The following is a 26,780-nucleotide window of genomic DNA, read 5'->3' as shown; positions in this document are numbered from 1 at the left end:
CCATAACTGCACCTTGTGTGTCCACCATGACTGCACCTTGTGAGTCCACCTTGACTGCACCTTGTGAGTCCACCATGACTGCACCTTGTGAGTCCACCTTGACTGCACCTTGTGTGTCCACCATGACTGCATCTTGTGAGTCCACCATAACTGCACCTTGTGAGTCCACCATGACTGCACCTTGTGAGTCCACCATGACTGCACCTTGTGTGTCCACCATGACTGCATCTTGTGAGTCCACCATAACTGCACCTTGTGTGTCCACCATGACTGCATCTTGTGAGTCCACCATAACTGCACCTTGTGTGTCCACCTTGACTGCACCTTGTGTGTCCACCATGACTGCATCTTGTGAGTCCACCATAACTGCACCTTGTGTGTCCACCATGACTGCACCTTGTGAGTCCACCTTGACTGCACCTTGTGAGTCCACCATGACTGCACCTTGTGAGTCCACCATGACTGCACCTTGTGAGTCCACCATGACTGTGCAACTTTGTTCTGTACAGCAATGTAAGCGAGGATACATATTCCCCAAGATATAAACCAACGCTTGTCTATCAGTGAATAAGCTCATGTCATCTCCCTAGACCAGGGCTGTCCAACCCTCTTCCTGGAGATCTACCATCCTGTGGGTTTTCAGTCCAACCCTAATTTAACACGCCTGATTCTACCAATTAGCTGCTCAACAAGACCTTAACTAGCTGAATCAGATATGCTAAATTAGGGTTGAACTGAAAAAGCTACAGGACAGTAGATCTCCAGGAAGAGGGTTGGGCAGCCCTGCCCTAGACTCACCATCGTCATCCCACTCCAACTGACAGTTTGATCAAAGGAGACGGGGGAAATTGAAAAGGGCTTAATCCTGGTGGCGCCGTGTAACAACACGGACGGCTAAATTAAATCACTTTTTCACTCCCTCTGTCTGTTCTGTCGTCTGCCACAATGTTGTTCTCTCTCTCTCTCTCTCTCTCTCTCTCTCTCTCTCTCCATGTGTCAGATGCACCAATCTGAATTTGAGGCGCTAACCTTGTTAGCTCTCCCTCTCGCTCTCTCCCCATGTCTCAGTTGCACCAATCTGAATTTGAGGCACTAACCTTGTTAGCTACAAATTGTCCAATTTGATTTCATCGGTATTCTGTCCTTGAAGAGTTGGCTGGGTTAGCGCGTAGCTGTTAGCGCCGGCACCATATGATATGAGAGGGTATATATTAGCATTAGCAGAGCCTCTATATGCTAGCTGGGCTACTGTCTAATGTCTACATGATAGTAATATGTGGGATGGAACTGGCACCATCATTGGTTGATGTCCGTTGTCAGCCAATGACCTTGCATGTTCGGACACCCCTAAATACGTAGCAGGTAACATCATTCGAGGCTTATTCACTTGTTTGCTGATTTAAAAAAATAAAAACGCATTTCTGCATCTAGAACAAAGAACAAGATAGTTATACTCAGTCAGGTGAGACTTTAGTTGGATCCTGCGTTGGTACTGAGCAGATGTTGCATTAAAGAACTTTAATATTGGAAAAAAGGACATTTCTGCTCCTCTCCTCTTCCAACCTCTCGCATGACTGGTTGAGATGGACGGCCATGAGCTGCAGAAGTTACACAAGATGAAGGAGAGAGAGAGAGAGAAGAATGAAATGATGGAGAGAGAGAGTGCTGATAGCAGATGAGGGAGAGGCAGTTTGAAATATTGATGGTGATAGGAGAGAGGAAAAAGAGGGATGTGGCAGAGTCTGGAGTTTTTAGACCTATCACGTCCCTGTAGGTGTAGAGACACACAACACATTGGCTCATTAGTTCAGCTAGCTAGCATATCACAAGCCTCAAAGTTGGTGCTTGGTGAAGCACTCCGCCAATTAGCCTAGTGCCATGCTAGCCAGTGAACCTCCCGAGCTGCCTACCAATTACTGTTCAATCTGATACTGTGTGTCTGTGGGGGGGGGTTGATACGTCTATCCTTGTGGGGAGCTAAAATTCCCAAAAGTCCCCACAAGGACAGTAGAACAAGGAAAATTCTCCAATATCTAGGAGGACAATGGCTATTTTAAGGTTAGTGGTTAGGTTTAGGGTAAGGGTTAAATTGGGAGTAGGGTAAGGGGTTAGTGGTTAGGTTTAGGGTTAGGGTTAAATTAGAAGTAGGATACGGGGTTAGGTTTAGGGTTAGGGTTAAATTAGAAGTAGGGTAAGGGGTTAGTGGTTAGGTTTAGGGTTAGGGTTAAATTAGGAGTAGGGTAAGGGGTTAGTGGTTAGGTTTAGGGTTAGGTTTAGGGTTAAATTAGAAGTAGGATACGGGGTTAGGTTTAGGGTTAGGGTTAAATTAGAAGTAGGGTAAGGGTTAGGGTTAGGGTTAGGTTTAGGGTTAGGGTTAAATTAGGAATAGGGTAAGGGGTTAGTGGTTAGGTTTGGGGTTAGGTTTAGGGTTAAATTAGGAGTAGGGTAAGGGGTTAGTGGTTAGGGTTAGGGTTAAATTAGGAGTAGGGTAAGGGGTTAGTGGTTAGGTTTAGGGTTAGGGTTAAATTAGGAGTAGGGTAAGGGGTTAGTGGTTAGGTTTAGGGTTAAATTAGGAGTAGGGTAAGGGGTTAGTGGTTAGGTTTAGGGTTAGGTTTAGGGTTAAATTAGGAGTAGGGTACGGGGTTAGGTTTAGGGTTAGGGTTAAATTAGGAGTAGGGTAAGGGGTTAGTGGTTAGGTTTAGGGTTAGGGCTAAATTAGGAGTAGGGTACGGGGTTAGGTTTAGGGTTAGGGTTAAATTAGCAGTAGGGTAAGGGGTTAGTGGTTAGGTTTAGGGTTAGGGTTAAATTAGAAGTAGGATACAGGGTTAGGTTTAGGGTTAGGGTTAAATTAGAAGTAGGGTAAGGGGTTAGTGGTTAGGGTTAGGGTTAAATTAGGAGTAGGGTAAGGGGTTAGTGGTTAGGTTTAGGGTTAGGTTTAGGGTTAAATTAGAAGTAGGATACGGGGTTAGGTTTAGGGTTAGGTTTAAATTAGAAGTAGGGTAAGGGGTTAGTGGTTAGGTTTAGGGTTAGGGTTAAATTAGCAGTAGGGTAAGGGGTTAGTGGTTAGGTTTAGGGTTAGGGTTAAATTAGAAGTAGGATACGGGGTTAGGTTTAGGGTTAGGGTTAAATTAGGAGTAGGGTAAGGGGTTAGTGGTTAGGTTTAGGGTTAGGTTTAGGGTTAAATTAGAAGTAGGATACGGGGTTAGGTTTAGGTTTAGGGTTAAATTAGGAGTAGGGTAAGGGGTTAGTGGTTAGGTTTAGGGTTAAATTAGGAGTAGGGTAAGGGGTTAGTGGTTAGGTTTAGGGTTAAATTAGCAGTAGGGTAAAGGGTTAGTGGTTAGGTTTAGGGTTAGGGTTAAATTAGGAGTAGGGTAAGGGGTTAGTGGTTAGGTTTAGGGTTAGGGTTAAATTAGGAGTAGGGTAAGGGGTTAGTGGTTAGGTTTGGGTTTTAGGGTTAAATTAGGAGTAGGGTACGGGGTTAGTGGTTAGGGTTAGGGTTAAATTAGAAGTAGGGTGAAGGGGTTAGTGGTTAGGGTTAGGGTTAAATTAGAAGTAGGGTGAAGGGGTTAGTGGTTAGGGTTAGGGTTAGGTTTAGGGTTAAATTAGAAGTAGGATACGGGGTTAGGTTTAGGTTTAGGGTTAAATTAGGAGTAGGGTAAGGGGTTAGTGGTTAGGTTTAGGGTTAGGTTTAGGGTTAAATTAGAAGTAGGATACGGGGTTAGGTTTAGGTTTAGGGTTAAATTAGGAGTAGGGTAAGGGGTTAGTGGTTAGGTTTAGGGTTAAATTAGGAGTAGGGTAAGGGGTTAGTGGTTAGGTTTAGGGTTAAATTAGCAGTAGGGTAAAGGGTTAGTGGTTAGGTTTAGGGTTAGGGTTAAATTAGGAGTAGGGTAAGGGGTTAGTGGTTAGGTTTAGGGTTAGGGTTAAATTAGGAGTAGGGTAAGGGGTTAGTGGTTAGGTTTGGGTTTTAGGGTTAAATTAGGAGTAGGGTACGGGGTTAGTGGTTAGGGTTAGGGTTAAATTAGAAGTAGGGTGAAGGGGTTAGTGGTTAGGGTTAGGGTTAAATTAGAAGTAGGGTGAAGGGGTTAGTGGTTAGGGTTAGGGTTCAATTAGAAGTAGGGTGAAGGGGTTAGTGGTTAGGGTTAGGGTTACGGGTTAAGATAAGGTTTATGGTTAGGGTTAGATTTAGGGTTAGGGGTAAGGGAAAATAGGATTTTGTATAGAAATACGAAACGTGTGTGTGTGTGCCACTCCAGAAACATTTTCACCCAACACTGTCAACTAGCTAACTAACCAACCAGCCAACCAACCATAGAAATAGAATAACCAATCACAGATCCATTAACTTGAATGGGGAATGCCCATTCTAGTAATTATAGTTATTTGCAACCAACCACATTCACATTCAATATCCCATAGGCACAGCCAGGCTTCATAGTAACACATACACAGACACACACACGCCCTGTCTTTCACACACACACACTCACTTTTCCAACCACATTCACATTCAAAACTCCATATTAATAGGCAGGATTCATAGTAACCAAACTATGAATAAAACGATAATTCTTGGAAAGGAATTGGCTGATTGAGTGATGGACAGGAGGCATGGCCAATTGGAGTCACGGGAGCATGTATGTAGCCCCGCCCCTGTTGTTAGGCTTTAAATACAAGCAAGCAAAAGGTCCTGCCCTTCAATTGAGATAATTACAGGACAGCAGAGCCTAGCTTGTCCAGACACAGGGAAGAAAGAGCCAGAAGGGGAGGGGCATCTTGGGATCTTTTTACCCCTTGGACAGCATACCCTAAGGAGGTTGAAACACTTACCACGTCCCCCGCAACACAGAGGACCAGATTACTGCCATTATCTCCAGAACAACCTTGTCCTCTCTGTCGTCAACAAACATAACGTCTCAATAAAGCTCTGTGTTTCCTGTAACTCTATAGGCCCTGTGAACACAAAACAACCACCATATGTAATAATGGTGCTGGATTGTATTCCCCTAGTACTTATTTGCTGATGGAGAACACAATACAAGACCAAGAGAGAGGCTCTGAGCGGAAATCTTTTTTTTAAAAAGGCGTTTACTATTAGAATGAAAGAAACCACTATATGAATCCGTGTGGCTTTTTGAACGGTTTCTGGAGAGAGCTGGAATTGTTTGATTGTGTGGTTGTGAGTTGGAATAGTCATTGTCTACTTACTTCCAAGTCTTATTCTGGGACTGTGGTACAGAGCAATGATGACACACTATCAAGTGAACTCCACCCCAAACCCAAAGGAATGGTTCTAGGATTCCTATTCCTATCTTGTGGCCTTGCTGGTCATGGTTCAAATAACTCAATGGTCACATAGTGAATGAAACTCATCTCCTTGTGACATGCTTCTTCTTCTTCATAGTATGCACAGTAACAGCACAGTAACGTTGGAGTCACTGCGCCACATGTTCAGTACACCTTCCAGTGTATGAAGTGTAGACGATGAAACCTAATGTGTGTGTTATTATTCTGTCCACGTAAGGCAATTGTCAGCGTCTAGGAGGAAGACTCGTCAGAGAGTTCTACATACAGGTACATGTTTTATTCTCTGTATGAATGACTAACAACCTGTCTCTGTACGGTATCCTTGTGTTGTTCAGGTAAGGCCAATGCCAACGTGGCGTGGGAGGAGGACTCGTCAGAGGGCCCACCGTCGGCCCCCGTCAGGATAGCCTTCGTCCTGGTGGTCCACGGCAGAGCCTCACGACAGTTCCAGAGACTTTTCAAGGCCATCTACCACACCTCACACTACTACTATATACATATAGACCAGGTAAGACAATAGACTACCATCTACCACCTCACACTACTACTATATACATATAGACCAGGTAAGACTATAGACTACCATCTACCACACCTCACACTACTACTATATACATATAGACCAGGTAAGACTATAGACTACCATCTACCACACCTCACACTACTACTATATACATATAGACCAGGTAAGACTATAGACTACCATCTACCACCTCACACTACTACTATATACATATAGACCAGGTAAGACTATAGACTACCATCTACCACCTCACACTACTACTATATACATATAGACCAGGTAAGACAATAGACTACCATCTACCACCTCACACTACTACTATATACATATAGACCAGGTAAGACTATAGACTACCATCTACCACCTCACACTACTACTATATACATATAGACCAGGTAAGTCTATAGACTACCATCTACCACACCTCACACTACTACTATATACATATAGACCAGACTATAGACTACCATCTACCACACCTCACACAACTACTATAAACATATAGATCAGACTATAGACTACCATCTACCACCTCACACTACTACTATATACATATAGACCAGGTAAGACTATAGACTACCATCTACCACCTCACACTACTACTATATACATATAGACCAGGTAAGACTATAGACTACCATCTACCACACCTCACACTACTACTATATACATATAGACCAGGTAAGTCTATAGACTACCATCTACCACCTCACACTACTACTATATACATATAGACCAGGTAAGACTATAGACTACCATCTACCACCTCACACTACTACTATATACATATAGACCAGGTAAGACTATAGACTACCATCTACCACACCTCACACTACTACTATATACATATAGACCAGGTAAGACTATAGACTACCATCTACCACCTCACACTACTACTATATACATATAGACCAGGTAAGACTATAGACTACCATCTACCACCTCACACTACTACTATATACATATAGACCAGGTAAGACAATAGACTACCATCTACCACCTCACACTACTACTATATACATATAGACCAGGTAAGACTATAGACTACCATCTACCACCTCACACTACTACTATATACATATAGACCAGGAAAGACTATAGACTACCATCTACCACCTCACACTACTACTATATACATATAGACCAGGTAAGACTATAGACTACCATCTACCACCTCACACTACTACTATATACATATAGACCAGACTATAGACTACCATCTACCACACCTCACACAACTACTATAAACATATAGATCAGACTATAGACTACCATCTACCACCTCACACTACTACTATATACATATAGACCAGGTAAGACTATAGACTACCATCTACCACCTCACACTACTACTATATACATATAGACCAGGTAAGTCTATAGACTACCATCTACCACCTCACACTACTACTATATACATATAGACCAGGTAAGACTATAGACTACCATCTACCACCTCACACTACTACTATATACATATAGACCAGGTAAGACTATAGACTACCATCTACCACCTCACACTACTACTATATACATATAGACCAGGTAAGACTATAGACTACCATCTACCACCTCACACTACTACTATATACATATAGACCAGATAAGACTATAGACTACCATCTACCACCTCACACTACTACTATATACATATAGACCAGGTAAGACTATAGACTACCATCTACCACCTCACACTACTACTATATACATATAGACCAGGTAAGACTATAGACTACCATCTACCACCTCACACTACTACTATATACATATAGACCAGGTAAGACTATAGACTACCATCTACCACACCTCACACTACTACTATATACATATAGACCAGGTAAGACTATAGACTACCATCTACCACCTCACACTACTACTATATACATATAGACCAGGTAAGACTATAGACTACCATCTACCACACCTCACACTACTACTATATAAATATAGACCAGGTAAGACTATAGACTACCATCTACCACACCTCACACTACTACTATATACATATAGACCAGGTAAGACTATAGACTACCATCTACCACACCTCACACTACTACTATATACATATAGACCAGACTATAGACTACCATCTACCACACCTCACACAACTACTATAAACATATAGATCAGACTATAGACTACCATCTACCACCTCACACTACTACTATATACATATAGACCAGGTAAGACTATAGACTACCATATACCACACCTCACACAACTACTATAAACATATAGACCAGACTATAGACTACCATCTACCACACCTCACACAACTACTATAAACATATAGACCAGACTATAGACTACCATCTACCACCTCACACTACTACTATATACATATAGACCAGGTAAGTCTATAAATCAAATCAAATCAAATGTATTTATATAGCCCTTCGTACATCAGCCTAAAACCCCAAACAGCAAGCAATGCAGGTGTAGAAGCACGGTGGCTAGGAAAAACTCCCTAGAAAGGCCAAAACCTCTGAAGAAACCTAGAGAGGAACCAGGCTATGTGGGGTGGCCAGTCCTCTTCTGGCTGTGCCGGGTGGAGATTGTAACAGAACATGGCCAAGATGTTCAAATGTTCATAAATGACCAGCATGGTCAAATAATAATAATCACAGGCAGGACAGTTGAAACTGGAGCAGCAGCACAGCCAGGTGGACTGGGGACAGCAAGAAGTCATCATGCCAGGTAGTCCTGAGGCATGGTCCTAGGGCTCAGGTCCTCTGAGAGAGAGAAAGAGAGAGAATTAGAGAGAGCATACTCAAATTCGCACATGACACTGGATAGGACAGGATAAGTACTCCAGATATAACAATAGACAATAGGTTTTTGGTCCTGTCCGGATCACCGATCATTCACGTGTATTTTTTGGTCTTGCCTATGGTGGCAGAACGTCAAGGACCAGCCCTGGAATCAAGTGTGCTAGATTGGGGTTGGAGTGAAAACCTCCAGGACAGTAGCTCTCAAGGAACAGGGTTGGAGAGCCCTGGTCTATCCCATTATCCTCTACATAGGATATTGTCTTAAACCAGGGGTGTCAAACTCGTTCCATGGAGGGCCTAGTGTCTGCTGATTTTGGGGTTTTCCTTTCAATTAAGACCTAAATAACCAGGTGAGGGGAGTTCCTTACTAATCAGTGACCTTAATTCATCAATCATGTCCAAGGGTGTAGAAAAAACCTGCAGACACTTTGCCCTCCGTGGAATGAGTTTGAAACATTTTAAACTCTTCCTCTTCTCTCCCCCTCCAGCGCTCCAACTACCTTCACAGACAGGTGCAGGCCCTGGCCTCCCAGTACCCCAACGTGAGGGTGACGCCCTGGAGGATGGCTACCATCTGGGGCGGTGCCAGCCTGCTCACCATGTACCTCCGCAGCATGGCAGACCTCATCACCATGACCGACTGGAGCTGGGACTTCTTCATCAACCTCAGCGCTGCAGACTACCCTATCAGGTGACTGGGGTGGAGGTGGCAGGGGGGTAGGGGGTGAGGGTTAGGATGATGGGGGGTAGAGGCTAGCAGCATGTCAGACCTGATCACCATGACCGACTGGAGCTGGGACTTCTTCATTAACCTCAGCGCTGCAGACTACCCTATCAGGTGACTGGGGTGGAGGTGGCCTTAAGGGTAGGGGGTGAGGGTTAGGATGATGGGGGGTAGAGGCTAGCAGCATGTCAGACCTGATCACCATGACCGACTGGAGCTGGGACTTCTTCATTAACCTCAGCGCTGCAGACTATCCCATCACGTGACTTGGGTAGAGGGGCAAGGTTTTCCAGATAGTTGACCTACTGTGCATTCGGAAAGTATTCAGACCCCTTGACTTCCACATTTTGTTACGTTACAGCCTTATTCTAAAAAGGATTACATTTTTCCCCTCCCCTCATTTTTTCCCCTACACACAATACCCCATAATGAAAAAGCAAAAACAGGTTTTTAAACATTTTTGCAAATGTATTCAGACCCTTTACTCAGTACTTTGTTGTAGCACATTTGGCAGCGGTTACAGATTCATGTCTTCTTGGTTATGACACTACAAGCTTGGCACAGATCTGCAGATCCTCTCTGTCCGGCTGGATGGGGAACGTCGCTGCACAGCTATTTTCAGGTCTCTCCAGAGATGTTCAATTGGGTTCAAGTCTGGGCTCTGGCTGGGCCACTCAAGGACATTCAGGGACTTGTACTGAAGCCACTCCTGCATTGTCTTGGCTGTGTGCTTAGGGTCGTTGTCCTGTTGGAAGGTGAACCTTCGGCCCCAGTCTGAGGTCCTGAGCACTCTGGAGCAGGTTTTCATCAAGGATCTCTCTGTACTTAGCTCTGTTCATCTATTCCTTTGACATCATGTCTTGGTTTTTGCTCTGACATGCACTATTAACTGTGGGACCTTATATAGACAGGTGTGTGTCTTTCTAAATCATGTCCAATGAAGTTGTAGAAACATGTCAAGGATGATCAATGGAAACAGGATGCGCCTGAGCTAAATATTTAGTCTCATAACAAAAGGTCTGAATACTTATGTAAATAAGGTATTTCTGTTTTTTATTTGTGATAAATTAGCAAAAATGTCTAAACCTGTTTTTACTTCGTCATTATGTGGTATTGTGTGTAGACTGATGCTGACATTTTTATTTATTTAATCCATTTTAGAATAAGGCTGTAATGCAACAAAATGTGGAAAAAGTCAAGGGGTCTGAATACTTTCCAAATGCTCTGTCTATGTTTAAGTACGGAAGTAGCAGCAGCTGTGTTGACAGCAAATTGGTTTTAATGGAACGTCTTGGTGTTGCAGGATGTTTTGGGCCGCTTCTCCTTCGAAGCAGCCAAGCTGGTTAGGTTTGAGTGGCCAGGAGTCAGACAGAGAAGAAATACTACGTCACATGCTCACGTCCCTGTGTGACCTGACACCAAAGGAATGGAACACTTTGAACACCAGTTTGGTCATGTTATGGATTTAATTTTTTTGTTGAGAGAGATTGATAGTCCTTTGTTGTGTAATTATAATTTACAGTTCAGACACGCTTTAAAATGAGCCATTATGAAGACCAAAAGCCATCTGAATAACTACCAGACAGTAGACACACAGCTATATAAACCCATAGGCCCCCAGGGAATCCATACTGTCACATTCACTGTACAACCACTGCAGACTTACAACAAAGACCCGAGCTAAGCAACTTAAATAGATCAATCACAGTCGATCTCCGGTTCTTCTTAAGGTGATTACACATTTGTTCCCCCCAAATTCCAATCCCTCTCCTGGCTTACTTACTCAGTTGAATAGGTTACATGATTGCATGTTAATTGCCCCTAGGTCAATATATGTATTGACTTCCCAACAGGTGGGGGGGGGGTGGCACCGCCCCAGATGGTAGCCATGCTCCAGGTGGTTGGGAGGGAGGCCAGAGCCTGCACCTGTCTGTGGAGGTAGTTGGAATGCTGGAGGGCAAGAGAAGAAGAAGAGTTTAAAACTCATTCCACCAAGGAACGAGTGTCACACATTCACACCATTGTGAACCTCAAGGTCATTAGTCCCTCATAGACTTCGATCACATACTTTCCCCAGATGGCCACCAGTTGCTGTAATCACCATTGTGAAAAAGGAAAATTGACCTTGTGTGTCCAACACTTGGATCTAAGATGGAAGGTATAAAGAAAGAGGTGGTTACCCTGTGTTGTTTTATAGTCCAACATGTGTGGTTGGTTTATATACACGGTATGTATACACAGGCTCAGGAGACACCCCTGTTTGTGTTCACCCTGTCAGGGAAATGTTCAGGGAAATATTTATGTTTCTGAAAGAGCTTACTTTTAATCTGTTGCCATGTAGATACAGTATGTGCTTGTCGTAGATATTATGGGATAGTGTGAAAACGGTGAGAATAGTTCTGATTTTGATGCTCGATCATAAAAGTGACAGTGTCTGTCTGTCTGTCATTGGGCGCTCAAGTGTGTGTGTGCGTGTGTGTACGTGTGTGTGCGCGTGCGCATAATGCCTTGTGTATGCCTGTGTTTGCATAATGTGGGTGTATGCTTGCGTTTGCCACTGTGTGAGTGGAAGTGTTTGTGGTGTGCTGGTGAGTCGTTTCTTTCTTCCTGTCTGTCTCCTCTTCTTCTCTTCATTTGCATGGCGGTGATGTGGTGGAGGAAAGGGCTGACACTGGAGGTTTTTATAGGCCCATCAGGAGAGAGATGGAGGGAGAGGGAGTGATAGAAGAGACAGAAGAGAAAGGGGAAAGAGAGGGGTTACATGTTGGCGTAGCAGACAGTAATATCTTCGCTTAGCAAGTGCTTTTTTTGGACCACTTCTTGGATTTGACTCAAGTTTCCTCATTTAGACCATATTTACATACATTAACCCACAACACTCTGGTCATCAATGCACTCCCTCAATCCACTCCTGCTCACCTACAGGGCCGTACAGTGATACAATCAAAAATAAGAACACTCTGTGACAGATTATACTTGGACAGCCCTCTTCAATTCAGTTCAATTCAACTGTCAAGTGAGTGTAGAATGAAGCCAACCAGTCTATGCTACAGTCTATGCACACCCTATGGTCATCTTCTCCACTGATACTGTGTAAGGAATGAAGGGACAATCCCAACAATATGCTACAGCCATAGAGCACCAATGCTATAAGGAGTGCAGGGTTAGCCCTGGTCTGCTGCAATGTTGGAATCAGTGTGTCTGTATAGGCTAAAGGCTGTAGGAGAGAAACAGGCATTATTCCCTGTCTAATTCTCTGATAATGTCCTCCCATCCGCATGGATGAGCCCGAAAGGCCCAGCCCAAATACCCTCTCCCCCTCGCCCTAGTAGTGGTGTCTGTGTGTCTGCCCGGGGGGCTGGTAATGGAGAGATGGAGGAGGGAGGGATAAGTCACATGGTTGTTTTGTCCCAGAGTGAAGATCTCTTTCCAGGATTTTCTCTTCAATACAGGCTGTGTTGTCTTGCTTGCATCCTCTTTTCTAACCCCCTGGTTTAAATGGAACCTTTATTTAACTAGGCAAGTCAGTTGCAAGCCAATTGTGCTTCGCCCTATGGGACTCCCAATCACGGCCGGTTGTGATACAGCCTGGAATCGAAACAGGATGTCTGTAATGACGCCTCTACCACTGAAATGCAGTGTCTTAGAATGTTGCGCCACTCGGGAGGCCTTTACCAAAGACTGTCCAGCTGCTCTACTAAAGACTAACCAGCTGCTTTACTAAAGACTATCCAGCTGCTTTACTAAAGACTATCCAGCTGGTCTACTAAGACTATGCAGCTGCTTTACTAAAGAATATATAACTTCTTTACTAAAGACTATACAACTGCTTTACTAAATCATATATAACTTCTTTACTAAAGCATATGCAGCTGCTTTAGTAAATAATATATAACTTCTTTACTAAAGAATATCCAGCTGCTTTACTAAATAATAGATCACTTCTTTACTAAAAACTATCCAGCTGCTCTACTAAAGACTAACCAGCTGCTCTACTAAAGACTAACCAGCTGCTTTACTAAAGACCATCCAGCTGCTTTACTAAAGACTATCCAGCTGGTCTACTAAGACTATGCAGCTGCTTTACTAAAGAATATATAACTTCTTTACTAAAGACTATCCAGTGGCTTTACTAAAGACTATCCAGTGGCTTTACTAAAGACTATCCAGCTGCTTTACGAAAGACTATCCATCTGCTTTACTAAAGAATATCCAGCTGCATTACTAAATAATATACAGCTGCTTAAATAAAGGCTATCCAGCTGCTATACTAAATATTATCCAGCGGCTTTACTAAAGACTATCCAGCTGTTGTACTAAAGACTATCCAGCTGCTTTACTAAAGACTATCCAGCTGCTTTACTAAAGACTATCCAGCTGTTTTACTAAAGACTACCCAGCTGCTTTACTAAAGACTATCCAGCTGTTTTACTAAAGACTACCCAGCTGCTTTACTAAAGACTATCCAGCTGCTTTACTAAAGACTATCCAGCTGTTTTACTAAAGACTACCCAGCTGCTTTACTAAAGACTATCCAGCTGCTTTACTAAAGACTATCCAGCTGCTTTACTAAAGACTATCCAGCTGTTGTACTAAAGACTATCCAGCTGTTTTACTGAAGACTATCCAGCTGCTTTACTAAAGACTATCCAGCTGCTTTACTAAAGACTATCCAGCTGCTTTACTAAAGACTATCCAGCTGCTTTACTAAATACTATCCAGCTGTTTTACTAAAGACTACCCAGCTGCTTTACTAAAGACTATCCAGCTGCTTTACTAAAGACTATCCAGCTGTTTTACTAAAGACTACCCAGCTGCTTTACTAAAGACTATCCAGCTGTTTTACTAAAGACTACCCAGCTGCTTTACTAAAGACTATCCAGCTGCTTTACTAAAGACTATCCAGCTGCTTTACAAAAGACTATCCAGCTGTTTTACTAAAGACTATCCAGCTGCTATACTAAATACTATCCAGCTGCTTTACTAAAGACTATCCAGTTGTTTTACAAAATACTATCCAGCTGCTTTACTAAAGACTATCCAGCTGCTTTACTAAAGACTATCCAGCTGCTTTACTAAAGACTATCCAGCTGCTTTACTAAAGACTATCCGGCTGTTTTACTAAAGACTATCCAGCTGCTTTACTAAAGACTATCCAGTTGCTTTTACGAAATATTATCCATCTTCTTTACTAAAGATAATCCAGCTGATTTACTATAGACTAGCCAGCTGTTTTACTATAGACTAGCCAGCTGTTTTACTATAGACTATACAGCTGTTTTACTAAAGGCTATCCAGCTGATTTACTATAGACTAGCCAGCTGTTTTACTATAGACTATCCAGCTGTTTTACTATAGACTAGCCAGCTGTTTTACTATAGACTAGCCAGCTGTTTTACTATAGACTATCCAGCTGTTTTACTAAAGACTACCCAGCTGCTTTACTAAAGACTATCCAGCTGCTTTACTAAAGACTATCCAGCTGCTTTACAAAAGACTATCCAGCTGTTTTACTAAAGACTATCCAGCTGCTATACTAAATACTATCCAGCTGCTTTACTAAAGACTATCCAGTTGTTTTACAAAATACTATCCAGCTGCTTTACTAAAGACTATCCAGCTGCTTTACTAAAGACTATCCAGCTGCTTTACTAAAGACTATCCAGCTGCTTTACTAAAGACTATCCGGCTGTTTTACTAAAGACTATCCAGCTGCTTTTACGAAATATTATCCATCTTCTTTACTAAAGACTATCCGGCTGTTTTACTAAAGACTATCCAGCTGCTTTACTAAAGACTATCCGGCTGTTTTACTAAAGACTATCCAGCTGCTTTACTAAAGACTATCCAGCTGTTTTACTATAGACTAGCCAGCTGTTTTACTAAAGACTATCCAGCTGCTTTACTAAAGACTATCCAGCTGTTTTACTAAAGACTATCCAGCTGCTTTACTAAAGACTAGCCAGCTGTTTTACTATAGACTATACAGCTGTTTTACTAAAGATAATCCATCTGTTTTACTAAAGACTATCCAGCTGTTTTACTAAAGACTATCCAGCTGCTTTACTAAAGACTATCCAGTTGCTTTTACGAAATATTATCCATCTTCTTTACTAAAGATAATCCATCTGCTTTACTATAGACTATACAGCTGTTTTACTAAAGGCTATCCAGCTGATTTACTATAGACTAGCCAGCTGTTTTACTATAGACTAGCCAGCTGTTTTACTAAAGACTACCCAGCTGTTTTACTAAAGACTATACAGCTGTTTTACTAAAGGCTATCCAGCTGATTTACTAAAGACTATCTGTCTGTTTATCTAAAGACTATCCAGCTGATTTATGAACCGTATACATGTTGACAAGAATCGCTATAGGTATGTAGTATAGACTCTCTCTTGCCCTCTTTTGGTCAGTTGTAAGTTGTAACCCACCAAAAAGCATATGCACAACTTTGATTCAGAAATAACTTGTGATATGGACTTGTCAACTATTCAAGTGTGGTAAGAGCACAATAGTACAGTATAGTACAGTACATTACTGTATACTACAGTATAGTACATTACAGTATAGTAGAGTACAGTACATTACAGAATAGTACAGTACATTACAGAACAGTATAGCACATTACGGTATAGTACATTACAGTGTAGTGCATTACAGTATAGTACAGTACAGTATATTACAGTATAGTACAGTATAGTACAGTACAGTATATTACAGTATAGTACAGTACAGTATATTACAGTATGGTACAGTATAGTACAGTATAGTACATTATAGTACAATATATTACAGTATAGTACATTACAGTATATTACAGTATAGTACAGTATATTACAGTATAGTACAGTATAGTACAGTACATTATAGTACAGTATAGTACAGTACAGTATATTACAGTACAGTATATTACAGTATAGCACATTACGGTATAGTACATTACAGTGTAGTGCATTACAGTATAGTACAGTACAGTATATTACAGTATAGTACAGTATATTACAGTATAGTACAGTACATTACAGTATAGTACAGTACATTACAGTATAGTACTGTATAGTACAGTATAGGTACCATACAGTATAGTACAGTAGATTACAGTATAGTACAGTAGATTACAGTATATTACTGCATAGTACAGTGTAGGTACAGTATAGCTACAGTATAGGTACAGTATAGTACAGTACATTACAATATAGTACTGCATAGTACAGTATAGCTACAGTATAAGTACAGTACATTACAGTATAGTAAAGCATATTACAGTGTAGTATAGGTACAGTATATTACAGTATAGTACAGTATAGTACAGTACTTTACAGTATAGTACAATACATTACAGTATATTGCTGTATAGTACAGTATAGCTACAGTATTGTACAGTACATTACAGTATAGTACACTATAGTAAAGTATATTTGGCTAAGAGTGTGCAATTAGGGCATATGCCAACAGGGTAGCAGGGTGTTTTTATGATGCTAGTTTAAGGGTGACTGCAAGGCTGTGATATGGGCTTGGCTGGTAATTCTGTGGTACTGGCTATGGTCGCAGTGTGTGTGAATGCCATCCAGCCAGACATATAGTGACAGAGAGACAGAGACTGCACCCTGGGGGCAGACAGTCAGTCAGCAAACCATCCAGACCCACTGGACAGACTGTGTGACCACTCAGGCACAATGACACAACTCTGGCAAATCTATGCTGTGACCTGGATTTCCCCCGCTGTGCTATGCTCTGTGTGTGTTGTCTGTGTTTGTGTGCGTGTGTTCTGCTACACAACATCAGTGTGTGTGTGTGCGTGCGTGTGTGTTCCACTACATCTACTAAGTAAAGCCTTGGGGCTGTGAAATTGCTCCTTCATCAGTAAATGGCATTAATATGCATCCCTTCAGCCTGCGCTAGCCCAGCTTTGTTAGGAGAGTTTAGGCTCTTTTAGAAAGGAAAACTGAGCTGTCATCTAAAGGCCCAGACAGCCTCCCCCTACCCTGCTTTACACTCTGCAGACATCTGTGTTGTTGAGAATACCTTTGACTGTGGCAATGGTGGCTTGCACTGCAGAGGAGAAGCTTTTAGCCTGGCTGGGCTGCGTAGAACGGGTTTGATTCCACTGGACTGCTGTATTGTATAGTGCCTGCGGGGGGGGTTGGTTATTGAGCCAACTGTTAAATGGATGTTATGTTTACTGTCTTTGTACTTAGGGTTAGTCGTTTTCCTGACCAACTGTCCTGGAAAGCCCTGGGCCCTGATCATAGTGGATAGTTAAATAATACATGATCAAATGTTCCGTTAAAGCAATAGTTCACCCCAAAAACAAACTGAGCATAAAAGTGAGTGGCGGTTGTGTGAGTGAGAGTCCATGAAAATGGCTGGCATACTTAGGATTTTATAGAGAACTATCCCTTTAACAACTATCCCTTTGTATCCTTGACAACCCTTGAAAAGTGATGACAGGGAAAAGCTGTTGTATTGCCCTATTATATGGCATATGGTTTCTACCTCTCTCTCTTTGATTGGTTGGTAATTAATGGTAATTTATGGTAATTGGTAATTGATCTTCCTGGCTGTCGTTTCCACTGATTGGTTGGTTCCTAATAATCTCTTCCTGGTTGTCGTTAACAGAACCAACAGCCAACTGGTGGCCTTCCTGTCCAAGTACAGAGACATGAACTTCATCAAGTCCCACGGCAGAGACAACGCCAGGTGAGATCTAACAAGCACACGCACTGATAAATACATACCCACATACAGGTGCATGCACACACACACACACACACACACTAGCATGATACAGACACATGAAACATTTTTTCACTAATTCTTATTCTCATTCTCACACACCAGTGGCGGTCGGTGCCATTTAAGATGAGGGAGAACAAAAAATGTTATGAGCATGGCCTTATTTCTATTACTGCACATTGGATGACTGTCATTTATATTCCATTCACCCAGTTCAATTTAACAGGTTTATGTTACTAAAAGGTTACTATTTTTCTTTATTTTTACTATTTTCTATATTGTAGAATAATAGTGAAGACATCAAAACTATGAAATAACACATATGGAATCGTGTAGTAACCAAAACAGTGTTAAACAAATCAAAATCAAGTATCAAGTAGTCTTCAAGTAGCCACCCTTTGATTTGAAGACAGCTTTGCACACTCTTGGAGAGTGAGGGACAGGTCGAGAGAGAAATTTGAGTAATCAAGGCGACAGACAGTGACACATTCAATACCGCCTTGCACATTCTTGCCTGCATCTAGCTGATCTAGTGTGTAATCATTAGTCCAACGGTTGCAAACAAGATTTTCTATTGGAGAAATTCAGGTAAGATTTTTCAACAGATCACTTCCTTCTCATATCTACATGCTCTCCTCCTCTCACCTGTTCCCTTCGCTTGTGGATTTCAGTGCAACACACATCAGCTGGTAGAGACCAGGCGGAAAAACCTTTCCAAGCCAAACCTTCATATCATAACCGTTACACACAGCCTACATCGTTGTCACCATTTTAGCTAACGTCATAACATAGTCAACATAGCTACTAGAACTAACGCGTTAGTAAACCCGCTACAATCATGCAGTACAGTATACAGGCAGCAAACAGTTTAGCAGTTACACCGGCGGCCCCGGTGGCAATAAATGAATCAAACCAAAAGCTTACCTTGACTGTCAGAGTGTGCGCAACTGGTCGAAGGAAGTCAGGTGCAGGAGAGCAGAGATGAGTGAACAGGCACACTTTATTCAGGCAGAGGAAAACATCCCGACACAACTGCGTCACAACACTCCGGCCCAGGGGAAAAAAGCGAATGCGCACAAATTACACAAAATGGTACAAAATACAAAACCACGGGTTACAACCATACCCCCGGCGCAAAACCAGCCTGAAGTGTCACACACGAAACGAAACGAACAATACCACACACAGACATGGGGGGAACAGGTGTGCGGAAAAACAAGACAAAACAAATGGAAATTAAAGGTGGAGCGGTGATGGCTAGAAGACCGGTGACGTCGACCGTCGAACGCCGCCCGAACAAGGAGAGGGACCGACTTCGGCGGGAGTCGTGACATTGACTTTGAAAAGTTCCAGTGCTGGATAGCCATAGCCAGCTGGCTAACATGACATCCCTCTCTGTTTGAGCCAGGTGTTTGAGTAGGCTAAACTAGCTAGCTGCATTCGCTAGCTAAGTATGTGAAAGTGAAAGTGAAAAAAACACAATGAAATATAGCTAGCTCTCTCTCTCTCTTTTGCTTCTCCTTCATTTTTGAAGAAATCCATTTGTTCAAAACTGTTCAAATATTGTCTTTCTCTCTTTGACTCAACTACTCACCAGATTGTATGCACTGCAGTGCTAGCTAGCTGTAGCCTATGCATTCAGTACTAGATTCATTCTCTGATCCTTTAAATGAGTGGACAACATATCAGTTCATTCTGCAAGAGCTATGATAAGTTGGAGGACGTCCTCCGGAAGTTGTCATAAGTAAATATATAAGTATAAAATGGGGTGAGAACCATGAGCCTCCTAGGTTTTGTATTGAAGTCAATGTACCAAGAGGAGGACGGAAGCTAGCTGTCCTCCGGCTACACCATGGTGCTATCCTACAGAGTGCTGTTGAGGCTACTGTAAACCTTCATTGCAATACAGTGTGTTTTAATAAATTATTTGGTGACGTGAATATATTTAGTATAGTTTACCTTTAAAGGATCACTTTTAATATTTCACTATTTAAAAAGAAAATGAAATTCACTGAGGAGGATGTTCCCCCTTTCCTCCTCTGAGGAGCCTCCACTGTCACACACACACACACACCCTCCTTGCCCCAGCTCGGTGACTGAGTCATAATCCAATTAGGCTCCATCTGTAGCTTTATTAATTAACCTTCCCTTGTTGCCGTTGCGAGGTGCTGCCTGCCAGCCCTGCCCCTGCCCCGCTCCATGCCCTATCACGCTACTAAATTACATGCCAATCACTGGTACACACACACACACACACACATACTGACACCAATCACAATCTGGCTGCATGTCGTGCTCTGCCATGGTGTGTGTCTGTGTGTGTGTGTGTCTGTGTGTGCGTGTGTCTGTGTGTGTGCGTGTGTGTGTCTCTGTGTGTGTGTGTGTGTGTGTGTGTCAGGAGTTAGACAGGCTTGACTGAATAAAACCACTACTGGCATGAGATAGGATGGATAGTGGATTAATTAAGGTTGTTCCTATATACAGTGGCAAGAAAAAGTATGTGAACTCTTTATAATTATCTGGATTTCTGCATAAATCGGTCATAAAATTTGATCTGATCTTCATCTAGGTCACAACAATAGACACACTGTCTGCTTAAACTAATAACACACAAACAATTATATGTTTTCATGTCTTTATTGAACACACCGTGTAAACATTCACAGTGCAGGGTGGGAAAAGTATGTGAACCCTTGGATTTAGTAACTAGTTGACCCTCCTTTGGCAGCAATAAACTCAACCAAACTTTTTCTGTAGTTGCGGATCAGACCTGCACAACGGTCAGGGGGAATTTTGGACCATTCCTCTTTGCACAACTGTTTCAGTTCAGCAATATTCTTGGGATGTCTAGTGTGAACCGCTCTCTTGATGTCATGCCACAACATCTCAATGGGGTTGAGGTCAGGACTCTGACTGGGCCACTCCAGAAGGCTTATGTTCTTCTGTTGAAGCCATTCTGTTGTTGATTTACTTCTGTGTTTTGAGTCGATGTCCTGTTGCATCACCCAACTTCTGTTGAGCTTCAATTGGCGGGCAGACAGCCTAACATTCTCCTGCAAAATGTCTTGATAAACTTGGGAATTCATTTTTCCGTCGATGATAGCAAGCTGTCCAGGCCCTGAGGCAGCAAAGCAGCCCCAAACCATGATGCTCCCTCCACTATACTTTACAGTTGGGATGAGGTTTTGATGTTGGTGTGCTGTGCATTTTTTCCTCCACACATAGTGTTGTGTGTTCCTTCCAAACAACTCAACTGTAGTTTCATCTGTCCACAGAATATTTAGCCTGTGGAACATCCAGGTGCACTTTTGCAAACTTCAGACGTGCAGCAATGTTTTTTGGGACAGCAGTGGCTTCTTCCCTGGTGTCCTCCCATGCACACCTTCTAGTTTAGTGTTTTATGTATCGTAGACTCGTCAACAGAGATGTTAGCATGTTCCAGAGATTTCCGTAAGTCTTTAGCTGACACTCTAGGATTCTTCTTAACCTCATTGAGCATTCTGCTCTGTGGTCTTGCAGTCATCTTTGCAGGATGGACACTCCTAGGGAGAGTAGCAACAGTGCAGAACTTTCTCCATTTATAGACAGTTTGTCTTACCGTGGACTGATGAACACCAAGTTTTTTAGAGATACTTTTGTAACCCTTTCCAGCTTTATGCAAGTCAACCATTCTTTATCATAGGTCTTCTGAGATATCTTTAGTTTAAGGCATGGTTCACATCAGGCAATGCTTCTTGTGAATAGCAAACTCAAATTTTGCGAGTGTTTTTTATAGGGAAAGGCAGCTCTAACCAACATCTCTAATCTCGTCTCATTGATTGGACTCCAGGTTAGCTGACTCCTGACTCCAATTAGCTTTTGGGGAAGTCATTAGCCTATGGGGTTCACATACTTTTTCCAATGTTTAAATTATGTATTCAATATAGACAAGAAAAATACATGAATTGGTGTGTTATTAGTTTAAGCACGCTATGTTTGTCTATTGTTGTGACTTAGATGAAGATCAGATCAAATTTGATGACCAATTTATGCAGAAATCCAGATAATTCCATACTTTTTCTTCCCACACTTTTCCTTCCCACTGTAGCTGTTTCTATAGGAATCAGATGGTGATGTATACAGGTTCTACAAGTGTGTTTCTGTGGTGGATAGCAGCTGGCTTTAAGACCTTCAAGGACTTAGGGAAACAGTCTGTTTGACCTGAACTTGACACCTACTGCAACACTTGGTGCTTCACATGAGCCACACGTTGTTAGTGTGTGAGGGACACATGTATAGGATGTTATTCACTCCCTATGCTCTCTCAAAGCTACTAGCAGGGTATACTGAGTCTATACCGTGAAGGGAAATTGGTGAACATCGAACATACAATCATTTTTTTCCAAGCAGAACGTGTAGTAACCACTAGGCTATATGGAACTTTGTTTGTAAATGTTGATAAACATGTCACCACAGAGATGTTTTGTTCAGTTTGTATTCATTTCTGTAAACAGCAGCAGTGAGAGATTCCCCCCAAAAATGTTGCCCTTGCTTTCTCCCAGTCTCTGGAAAAAGAGGTTCCTCAAGAGACCGTCTGGTTAAATAAAGGACAAATTAAGCAAAAATAAGTGTATATAGTTGAGTGTGACATAAGTTTATATAAGTCAAAGTCAAAGTTAGTGGTTTTGTGTAAAAGAAACCAACTCAACCATGTTTGTGTGGTTGTGTGTTTGTGGTCGCTATAGGTTTAACCATGTTTGTATGGTTGTGTGTTTGTGGTCGCTATAGGTTTAACCATGTTTGTGTGGTTGTGTGTTTGTGGTCGCTATAGGTTTAAGCATGTTTGTGTGTTTTTGGTCAACCAGGTTTATCCGCAAACAGGGTCTGGACCGACTTTTCTTTGAGTGCGACACCCACATGTGGCGACTTGGCGACCGCAAAATCCCAGAAGGCATTTCTGTGGACGGCGGTTCTGATTGGTTCCTGCTCAATCGTCCGTTCGTGGAGTACGTTATAAACTCCCAAGACGACCTGGTCACCAACATGAAGCGCTTCTATACCTACACACTGCTGCCCGCCGAGGTAAGACCACAGTATGCACACAAAAACACACACACGCACATACAACTATATACTTCTGCTTGCTTAGGTAAACACACACACCTAGACACAGCAGTCCTAAGGACACTCACTACGTAAGGGCTTGGAGCAGATGGTTTGAGGATGTTGGTGCTCCAGGTGTCCACGTCATCCTTCATTCTCCTCTCCTCCACCTACACTACACTTCACCCACTCTCTCTTTTCTTCTCTCTCTCTTTCTCTCTCTCTCTCTCTCCTCAGTCGTTCTTCCATACGGTATTGGAGAACAGTGCTCACTGTGAGAGCATGGTGGACAACAACCTGCGCATCACGAACTGGAACAGGAAGCTGGGCTGTAAGTGTCAGTACAAACACATAGTGGACTGGTGCGGCTGCTCCCCCAACGACTTTAAACCTGCCGACTTCCACCGCTTCCAGGTGAGACATGGTATCACACACACACACACACACACACACACACACACACACACACACTTTTCTCTCTCTCTCTCAAACACACACATTTGAATACATCCAAAGTCATAGTGCTGACCGAACTAGTCTCTATGCCAGCTTGCTGCCCTCTGCCTAGTCTACTGTCTGACCCTGTTGGCTGCCAACCCTAATGCCAACCCTGACTCTGGCTCTCCCTTGGAATTCTGGCAAGACTGGAGCACACTGACAGTATTATTACAGTATAAAATGCCTAGGAACTGTGTGTGTGTGTGTGTGTGTGTGTGTGTGTGTGTGTGTGTGTGTGTGTGTGTGTGTGTGTGTGTGTGTGTGTGTGTGTGTGTGTGTGTGTGTGTGTGTGTGTGTGTGTGTGTGTGTGTGTGTGTGTGTGTGTGTGTATGATTCATTACAGTATACAGAACACACTGGGCACAGTGCTGACCTCCTACCAGTCAGTCCACTGTATTAATAGGACTTAATTAATAACCCATTGAGTGTGGGTTTTCCACGCTCAGTAGGCTCTAGTATAGACTGACAGAGAGGCTATATTTAGGCTAGAAGCTGCTCATGATTCAGAATTTACTGAGGAGGACTGTGTAGTGTCTAGTACCGGACACGTATCTAGTTCTATCTGTGGTGAAGGAGTGGGTGTCTAGTGTCTCTACTAATGGTGATGTGTGGAGGAGTCCTCTTAATAAGTCTGTGGGGGTGTTGTGTTGCTTCGGTGGAGAAACGGACAGATCTGTGAGAAGGAGAAAAAAAAGAGGAGAGAAAGACAGGGCGGAGGAGATGAGGTGGAGAAGGTCTCCCGTGTTACAGACAACAGAGAGAACCTTTCATAACTAGACCCTGGACCTCGACCGACATCTTTCCACCCTCTGATTTCTCTCACCTGATGAACTGTTCCTTGTGAAAGTTGAGTTAATAAATTGTGTGAGGGGGCGTGAGAACCACCGCCAAGTTCCACAGTTGCTGCCCTGGTGCGAGAATGCCACCGGTTGGCAGATAAGCAACGGGTTGCCAGGTCTGGGCCATATGGGCCATCATTATCTCTCACACTAGGAATTTACAGCAAGGTGCGCAGTGCGGGAGGAGATGAGGGTAAATAGTTTCCCCTCCCTGTCTGAGGTGTATGGAACTGAAAGGACTGGCTGTGTGTCTGCCAAGCAGCGGAGGCTGCTGAGAGAGTTCTCATGAGCTACTGTCAACCACAGCAAGAAGCAAGGGATGGAGATATAGAGGAAGAGAGGAGAAGGAGGGAAAGAGGGAGATTGAGGGAGCAGGGCAACATGTTCATGAGCTACTGTCAACCATTGCCCGCATCAGCATGAAGTAGGGGATGGGGAGAGAGGGATATAGATGAAGAGTGTGTGTGAGAGAGATGGAGAAGGATGGAGAGAGACAAGAAAAAAGAGAGAGGGATGTAGAGAGACAGATGAAGAGAGAGGGGTGGAGAGAGAGATGAAGAGAGAGGGGTGGAGAGAGGGATGGAGAGAGAGATGAAGAGAGAGGGATGGAGAGAGAGATGAAGAGAGAGAGATGAAGAGAGAGGGGTGGAGAGAGAGATGAAGAGGGAGGGAGAGAGATGGGTGGAGAGAGAGATGAAGAGAGGGATGGAGAGAAAGGGGTGGAGAGAGATAAAGAGAGAGGAGTGGAGAAAGAGGGATGGAGAGAGAGGGGTGGAGAGAGATGAACAGAGAGGGATGGAGAGAGAGGGGTGGAGAGAGATGAAGAGAGAGGGATGGAGAGAGAGATGAAGAGAGATGAAGAGAGAGGGGTGGAGAGAGAGATGAAGAGAAAGGGGTGGAGAGAGAGATAAAGAGAGAGGGATGGAGAGAGAGATGAAGAGAGAGGGATGGAGAGAGAGGGAGGGAGAGAGATGGGTGGAGAGAGAGATGAAGAGAGAGGGATGGAGAGAGAGATGAAGAGAGAGGGGTGGAGAGAGAGGGGTGGAGAGAGATGAAGAGAGAGGGATGGAGAGAGAGGGGTGGAGAGAGAGGGGTGGAGAGAGAGATGAAGAGAGAGGGGTGGAGAGAGATAAAGAGAGAGGGGTGGAGAGAGAGGGATGGAGAGAGAGGGGTGGAGAGGGAGGGGTGGAGAGATGAACAGAGAGGGATGGAGAGAGAGGGGTGGAGAGAGATGAAGAGAGAGGGATGGAGAGAGAGATGAAGAGAGAGGGATGGAGAGAGATGAAGAGAGAGGGGTGGAGAGAGAGGGATGGAGAGAGGGGTGGAGAGAGAGATAAAGAGAGAGGGGTGGAGAGAGAGATGAAGAGAGAAAGATGAAGAGAGAGGGATGGAGAAAGAGGGATGGAGAGAGAGGGGTGGAGAGAGATGAACAGAGAGGGATGGAGAGAGAGGGGTGGAGAGAGATGAAGAGAGAGGGATGGAGAGAGAGATGAAGAGAGATGAGAGAGATGGAGAGAGAGATGAAGAGAAAGGGGTGGAGAGAGAGAGAGAGAGGGATGGAGAGAGAGATGAAGAGAGAGGGGTGGAGAGAGAGATGAAGAGAAAGGGGTGGAGAGAGAGATAAAGAGAGAGGGATGGAGAGAGAGATGAAGAGAGAGGGATGGAGAGAGAGGGAGGGAGAGAGAGGGATGGAGAGAGAGATGAAGAGAGAGGGATGGAGAGAGAGGGAGGGAGAGAGATGGGTGGAGAGAGAGATGAAGAGAGAGGGATGGAGAGAGAGATGAAGAGAGAGGGGTGGAGAGAGAGGGGTGGAGAGAGATGAAGAGAGAGGGATGGAGAGAGAGGGGTGGAGAGAGAGGGGTGGAGAGAGAGATGAAGAGAGAGGGGTGGAGAGAGATAAAGAGAGAGGGGTGGAGAGAGAGGGATGGAGAGAGAGGGGTGGAGAGGGAGGGGTGGAGAGATGAACAGAGAGGGATGGAGAGAGAGGGGTGGAGAGAGATGAAGAGAGAGGGATGGAGAGAGAGATGAAGAGAGAGGGATGGAGAGAGATGAAGAGAGAGGGGTGGAGAGAGAGGGATGGAGAGAGGGGTGGAGAGAGAGATAAAGAGAGAGGGGTGGAGAGAGAGATGAAGAGAGAAAGATGAAGAGAGAGGGATGGAGAGAGAGGGGTGGAGAGAGAGATGAAGAGAGAAGGATGGAGAGAGAGATGAAGAGAGAGGGATGGAGAGAGAGATGAAGAGAGAGGGATGGAGAGAGAGATGAAGAGAGAGGGATGGAGAGAGAGATGAAGAGAGAAGGAT

General features: G+C 43.4%; 1 protein-coding gene across 1 annotated transcript in view; it reads left to right on the top strand.

Moving 5' to 3' along the window:
* LOC139369581 (xylosyltransferase 1-like) overlaps window positions 1–26,780 on the top strand; it is a 131,288-nt gene that overhangs the window by 79,265 nt on the left and 25,243 nt on the right. The window contains exons 3-7 of the mRNA XM_071108830.1: window positions 5,640–5,812; window positions 9,087–9,289; window positions 17,945–18,025; window positions 22,906–23,122; window positions 23,381–23,557. Coding sequence (XP_070964931.1) covers window positions 5,640–5,812; window positions 9,087–9,289; window positions 17,945–18,025; window positions 22,906–23,122; window positions 23,381–23,557 — 851 coding nt within the window. The remainder of the gene's footprint in view (window positions 1–5,639; window positions 5,813–9,086; window positions 9,290–17,944; window positions 18,026–22,905; window positions 23,123–23,380; window positions 23,558–26,780) is intronic.

This window comes from Oncorhynchus clarkii, chromosome 17, assembly GCF_045791955.1.
Source record: "Oncorhynchus clarkii lewisi isolate Uvic-CL-2024 chromosome 17, UVic_Ocla_1.0, whole genome shotgun sequence".
NCBI classification, from domain to species: domain Eukaryota; kingdom Metazoa; phylum Chordata; class Actinopteri; order Salmoniformes; family Salmonidae; genus Oncorhynchus; species Oncorhynchus clarkii.
The sequence above is the reverse complement of the archived record's forward strand: the minus strand, read 5'-3'. Positions and strand labels throughout refer to the sequence as shown.